General features: G+C 43.4%; 1 protein-coding gene across 1 annotated transcript; it reads left to right on the forward strand.

Annotated features, from left to right (window-relative positions):
- Positions 1-253: 253 nt before the first annotated feature.
- Positions 254-4,408, forward strand: LOC141021479 (uncharacterized). The gene is made up of 2 exons (XM_073497347.1): positions 254-4,072; positions 4,177-4,408. Exons 1-2 carry the CDS (start codon positions 3,232-3,234, stop codon positions 4,188-4,190), a joined length of 855 nt encoding a protein of 284 aa, XP_073353448.1. The 5' UTR covers positions 254-3,231; the 3' UTR covers positions 4,191-4,408.
- Positions 4,409-7,262: the final 2,854 nt, after the last annotated feature.

Raw genomic sequence — 7,262 nt, forward strand, 5'->3', positions numbered from 1 at the left:
GAGGCGAATAAAACGGCAAATTTTTGTGAAGTGGGGGAGAGGAAAACGAGAGGCAAATGGCAAATAATGTAAATTGCAAGGAGATGAGATTTGTGATTAGGAACCTGGTTATGATGAAGATCCTTCCCGGCAACGGTGCCAGAAATTCCTTTTGATTGCTCTCTAAGCTACGTTGGTATTTCCACAAAGAGGAAGGGATGATGCAGCATAGCGACGGTAGGTATTTCCCTCAATGAAGAAACCAAGGTTATCGATGAAGGAAATATGCCCTAGAGGCAATAATAAAGTTATATTTATTTCCTTATATCATGATAAATGTTTATTATTCATGCTAGAATTGTATTAACCGGAAACATAATACTTGTGTGAATACATAGACAAACAGAGTGTCACTAGTATGCCTCTACTTGACTAGCTCGTTGATCAAAGATGGTTATGTTTCCTAGCCATAGACATGAGTTGTCATTTGATTAACGGGATCACATCATTAGGAGAATGATGTGATTGACTTGACCCAGTCCGTTAGCTTAGCACTCGATCGTTTAGTATGTTGCTATTGCTTTCTTCATGACTTATACATGTTCCTATGACTATGAGATTATGCAACTCCCGTTTACCGGAGGAACACTTTGTGTGCTACCAAATGTCACAATGTAACTGGGTGATTATAAAGGTGCTCTACAGGTGTCTCCAAAGGTACTTGTTGGGTTGGCGTATTTCGAGATTAGGATTTGTCACTCCGATTGTCGGAGAGGTATCTCTGGGCCCACTCAGTAATACACATCACTATAAGCCTTGCAAGCATTGTAACTAATGAGTTAGTTGCGGGATGATGTATTACGGAACGAGTAAAGAGACTTGCCGGTAACGAGATTGAACTAGGTATCGAGATACTGACGATCGAATCTCGGGCAAGTAACATACCGATGACAAAGGGAACAACGTATGTTGTTATGCGGTCTGACCGATAAAGATCTTTGTAGAATATGTGGGAGCCAATATGAGCATCCAGGTTCCGCTATTGGTTATTGACCGGAGAGGTGTCTCGGTCATGTCTACATAGTTCTCGAACCCGTAGGGTCCGCACGCTTAACGTTACGATGACAGTTATATTATGAGTTTTTATGTTTTGATGTACCGAAGGTTGTTCGGAGTCCCGGATGTGATCACGGACATAACGAGGAGTCTCGAAATGGTCGAGACATAAAGATTGATATATTGGAAGCCTATGTTTGGATATCGGAAGTGTTCCGGGTGAAATCGGGATTTTTTCCGGAGTACCGGGAGGTTACCGGAACCCCCCGGTAACTTAATGGGCCTTAGTGGGCCTAGGTGGAAGAGAGGAGAGGAGGCCAGGGCAGGGCCGCACGCCCCTCCCCCCAGTCCGAATAGGACAAGGAGAGGGGGGCGGCGCCCCCCTTTCCTTCCTCCCCTCCACCTCTTCCCCCTCTCTCTCCTAGTCCAACATGGAAAAGGGGGAGTCCTACTCCCGGTAGGAGTAGGACTCCTCCTGGCGCGCCTCTCCCCTTTGGCCGGCCGAACCCCCCCTTGCTCCTTTATATACGGGGGCAGGGGGGCAACTCTATACACACAATTGATCATTGATCTCTTAGCCGTGTGCAGTGCCCCCCTCCACCATATTACACCTCGATAATATCGTAGCGGTGCTTAGGCGAAGCCCTGCGTCGGTAGAACATCATCATTGTCACCACGCCGTCGTGCTGACGAAACTCTCCCTCAACACTCGGCTGGATCGAAGTTCGAGGGACGTCATCGAGCTGAACGTGTGCTGAACTCGAAGGTGCCGTGCGTTCGGTACTTGATCGGTCGGATCGTGAAGACATACGACTACATCAACCGCGTTGTGTTAACGCTTCCGCTTTCGGTCTACGAGGGTACGTGGACAACACTCTCCCCTCTCGTTGCTATGCATCACCATGATCTTGCGTGTGCGTAGGAATTTTTTTGAAATTACTACGTTCCCCAACAGTGGTATCAGAGCCTGGTTTTATGCGTTGATGTTATATGCACGACTAGAACACAAGTGAGTTGTGGGCGATATAAGTCATACTGCTTACCAGCATGTCATATTTTGGTTCGGCGGTATTGTGAGATGAAGCGGCCCGGACCGACATTACGCGTACGCTTACGTGAGACTGGTTTCACCGTTGCGAGCACTCGTTGCTTAAAGGTGACTGGCGGGTGTCTGTCTCTCTCACTTTAGTTGAACCGAGTGTGGCTACGCCCGGTCCTTGCGAAGGTTAAAACAACACCAACTTGACAAACTATCGTTGTGGTTTTGATGCGTAGGTAAGAACGGTTCTTGCTAAGCCCGTAGCAGCCACGTAAAACTTGCAACAACAAAGTAGAGGACGTCTAACTTGTTTTTGCAGGGCATGTTGTGATGTGATATGGTCAAGACATGATGCTGAATTTTATTGTATGAGATGATCATGTTTTGTAACCGAGTTATCGGCAACTGGCAGGAGCCATATGGTTGTCGCTTTATTGTATGCAATGCAATCGCCATGTAATTGTTTTACTTTATCACTAAGCGGTAGCGATAGTCGTAGAAGCAATAGTTGGCGAGACGACAACGATGCTACGATGGAGATCAAGGTGTCGCGCCGGTGACGATGGTGATCATGACGGTGCTTCGGAGATGGAGATCACAAGCACAAGATGATGATGTCCATATCATATCACTTATATTGATTGCATGTGATATTTATCTTTTATGCATCTTATCTTGCTTTGATTGACGGTAGCATTATAAGATGATCTCTCACTAAATTTCAAGATAAAAGTGTTCTCCCTGAGTATGCACCGTTGCCAAAGTTCGTCGTGCCCAGACACCACGTGATGATCGGGTGTGATAAGCTCTACGTCCATCTACAATGGGTGCAAGCCAGTTTTGCACATGCAGAATACTCAGGTTAAACTTGACGAGCCTAGCATATGCAGATATGGCCTCGGAACACTGAGACCGAAAGGTCGAGCGTGAATCATATAGTAGATATGATCAACATAGTGATGTTCACCATTGAAAACTACTCCATTTCACGTGATGATCGGTTATGGTTTAGTTGATTTGGATCACGTAATCACTTAGATGATTAGAGGGATGTCTATCTAAGTGGGAGTTCTTAAGTAATATGATTAATAGAACTTAAATTTATCATGAACTTAGTACTTGATAGTATCTTGCTTGTCTATGTTAATTGTAGATAGATGGCCCTTGCTGTTGTTCCGTTGAATTTGAATGTGTTCCTTGAGAAAGCAAAGTTGAAAGATGATGGTAGCAATTACACGGACTGGGTCCGTAACTTGAGGATTATCCTCATTGCTGCACAGAAGAATTATGTCCTGGAAGCACCGCTGGGTGCCAGGCCTGCTGCAAGAGCAACACCAGAGGTTATGAATGTCTGGCAGAGCAAAGCTGATGACTACTCGATAGTTCAGTGTGCCATGCTTTACGGCTTAGAACCGGGTCTTCAACGACGTTTTGAACGTCATGGAGCATATGAGATGTTCCAGGAGTTGAAGTTAATATTTCAAGCAAATGCCCGGATTGAGAGATATGAAGTCTCCAATAAGTTCTACAGCTGCAAGATGGAAGAGAATAGTTCTGTCAGTGAGCATATACTCAAAATGTCTGGGTATAACAATCACTTGATTCAACTGGGAGTTAATCTTCCGGATGATAGCGTCATTGACAGAATTCTTCAATCACTGCCACCAAGCTACAAGAGCTTCGTGATGAACTATAACATGCAAGGGATGAATAAGACAATTCCCGAGCTCTTCGCAATGCTAAAAGCAGCGGAGGTAGAAATCAAAAAGGAGCATCAAGTGTTGATGGTCAATAAGACCACTAGTTTCAAGAAAAAGGGCAAAGGGAAGAAGAAGGGGAACTTCAAGAAGAACAGCAAGCAAGTTGCTGTTCAGGAGAAGAAACCCAAATCTGGACCTAAGCCTGAGACTGAGTGCTTCTACTGCAAGCAGACTGGTCACTGGAAGCGGAACTGCCCCAAGTATTTGGCGGATAAGAAGGATGGCAAGGTGAACAAAGGTATATGTGATATACATGTTATTGATGTGTACCTTACCAGAGCTCGTAGTAGCACCTGGGTATTTGATACTGGTTCTGTTGCTAATATCTGCAACTCGAAACAGGGACTACGGATTAAGCGAACACTGGCCAAGGATGAGGTGATGATGCGCGTGGGAAACGGTTCCAAAGTCGATGTGATCGCCGTCGGCACGCTACCTCTACATCTACCTTCGGGATTAGTATTAGACCTAAATAATTGTTATTTGGTGCCAGCGTTGAGCATGAACATTATATCTGGATCTTGTTTGATGCGAGACCGTTATTCATTTAAATCAGAGAATAATGGTTGTTCTATTTATATGAGTAATATCTTTTATGGTCATGCACCCTTGAAGAGTGGTCTATTTTTAATGAATCTCGGTAGTAGTGACACACATATTCATAATGTCGAAGCCAAAAGATGCAGAGTTGATAATGATAGTGCAACTTATTTGTGGCACTGCCGTTTAGGTCATATCGGTGTAAAGCGCATGAAGAAACTCCATAATGATGGACTTTTGGAATCACTTGATTATGAATCACTTGGTACTTGCGAACCGTGTCTCATGGGCAAGATGACTAAAACACCATTCTCCGGAACTATGGAGAGAGCAACTAATTTATTGGAAATCATACATACAGATGTATGTGGTCCGATGAATATTGAGGCTCGTGGCAGATATCGTTATTTTCTCACCTTCACAGATGATTTGAGCAGATATGGGTATATCTACTTAATGAAACATAAGTCTGAAACATTTGAAAAGTTCAAAGAATTTCAGAGCGAAGTTGAAAATCATCGTAACAAGAAAATAAAGTTTCTACGATTAGATCGTGGAGGAGAATATTTGAGTTACGAGTTTGGCCTACATTTGAAACAATGCGGAATAGTTTCGCAACTCACGCCACCCGGAACACCACAACGTAATGGTGTGTCCGAACATCGTAATCGTACTTTACTAGATATGGTGCGATCCATGATGTCTCTTACTGATTTACCACTATCGTTTTGGGGTTATGCTTTAGAGACGGCTGCATTCACTCTAAATAGGACACCATCGAAATCCGTTGAGACGACGCCTTATGAACTATGGTTTGGCAAGAAACCAAAGTTGTCGTTTCTTAAAGTTTGGGGTTGCGATGCTTATGTGAAGAAACTTCAACCTGATAAGCTCGAACCTAAATCGGAGAAATGTGTCTTCATAGGATACCCTAAGGAGACTGTTGGGTACACCTTCTATCACAGATCCGAAGGCAAGACATTCGTTGCTAAGAATGGATCCTTTCTGGAGAAGGAGTTAGTGAGGAAGTTAATGATAATGATCATGAAACTTCAGATCAAGTTATTACTGAACCTCGTAGGTCAACCAGATCAAGATCCGCACCAGAGTGGTACGGTAATCCTGTTCTGGAGGTTATGTTACTAGACCATGACGAACCTACGAACTATGAAGAAGCGATGGTGAGCCCAAATTCCGCAAAATGGCTTGAGGCCATGAAATCCGAGATGGGATCCATGTATGAGAACAAAGTATGGACCTTGGTTGACTTGCCCGATGATCGGCAAGCCATTGAAAATAAATGGATCTTCAAGAAGAAGACTGACGCTGACGGTAATGTTACTGTCTATAAAGCTCGACTTGTTGCGAAAGGTTTTCGACAAGTTCAAGGGATTGACTACGATGAGACCTTCTCACCCGTAGCGATGCTCAAGTCTGTCCGAATCATGTTAGCAATTGCCGCATTTTATGATTATGAAATTTGGCAAATGGATGTCAAAACTGCATTCCTGAATGGATTTCTGGAAGAAGAGTTGTATATGATGCAACCGGAAGGTTTTGTCGATCCAAAGGGAGCTAACAAAGTGTGCAAGCTCCAGCGATCCATTTATGGACTGGTGCAAGCCTCTCGGAGTTGGAATAAATGCTTTGATAGTGTGATCAAAGCATTTGGTTTTATACAGACTTTTGGAGAAGCCTGTATTTACAAGAAAGTGAGTGGGAGCTCAGTAGCATTTCTGATATTATATGTGGATGACATATTACTAATTGGAAATGATATAGAATTTCTGGATAGCATAAAGGGATACTTGAATAAGAGTTTTTCAATGAAAGACCTCGGTGAAGCTGCATATATATTGGGCATCAAGATCTATAGAGATAGATCAAGACGCTTAATTGGACTTTCACAAAGCACATACCTTGACAAAGTTTTGAAGAAGTTCAAAATGGATCAAGCAAAGAAAGGGTTCTTGCCTGTATTACAAGGTGTGAGATTGAGTAAGACTCAATACCCGACCACTGCAGAAGATAGAGAGCAGATGAAAGATGTTCCCTATGCTTCAGCCATAGGCTCTATCATGTATGCAATGCTGTGTACCAGACCTGATGTGTGCCTTGCTATAAGTTTAGCAGGGAGGTACCAAAGTAATCTAGGAGTGGATCACTGGACGGCGGTCAAGAACATCCTGAAATACCTGAAAAGGACTAAGGATATGTTTCTCGTTTATGCAGGTGACAAAGAGCTCATCGTAAATGGTTACGTTGATGCAAGCTTTGACACTGATCCGGACGATTCTAAATCGCAAACCGGATACGTGTTTACATTGAACGGTGGAGCTGTCAGTTGGTGCAGTTCTAAGCAAAGTGTCGTGGCGGGATCTACGTGTGAAGCGGAGTACATAGCTGCTTCGGAAGCAGCAAATGAGGGAGTCTGGATGAAGGAGTTCATATCCGATCTAGGTGTCATGCCTAGTGCATCGGGTCCAATGAAAATCTTTTGTGACAATACTGGTGCAATTGCCTTAGCAAAGGAATCCAGATTTCACAAGAGAACCAAGCACATCAAAAGACGCTTCAATTCCATCCGGGATTTAGTCCAGGTGGGAGACATAGAAATTTGCAAGATACATACGGATCTGAATGTTGCAGACCCGTTAACTAAGCCTCTTCCACGAGCAAAACATGATCAGCACCAAGACTCCATGGGTGTAAGAATCATTACTGTGTAATCTAGATTATTGACTCTAGTGCAAGTGGGAGACTGAAGGAAATATGCCCTAGAGGCAATAATAAAGTTATTATTTATTTCCTTATATCATGATAAATGTTTATTATTCATGCTAGAATTGTATTAACCGGAAACATAATACTTGTGTGAATACATAGAC

This window comes from Aegilops tauschii, chromosome 4 (genome assembly GCF_002575655.3).
Source record: "Aegilops tauschii subsp. strangulata cultivar AL8/78 chromosome 4, Aet v6.0, whole genome shotgun sequence".
Taxonomy (NCBI): Eukaryota; Viridiplantae; Streptophyta; class Magnoliopsida; order Poales; family Poaceae; genus Aegilops; species Aegilops tauschii.

What these genes read in the sequence shown, in the direction of transcription:
- LOC141021479 (XM_073497347.1), top strand. Translation starts at nt 3,232, where the DNA reads ATGGCCCTTGCTGTTGTTCCGTTGAATTTGAATGTGTTCCTTGAGAAA.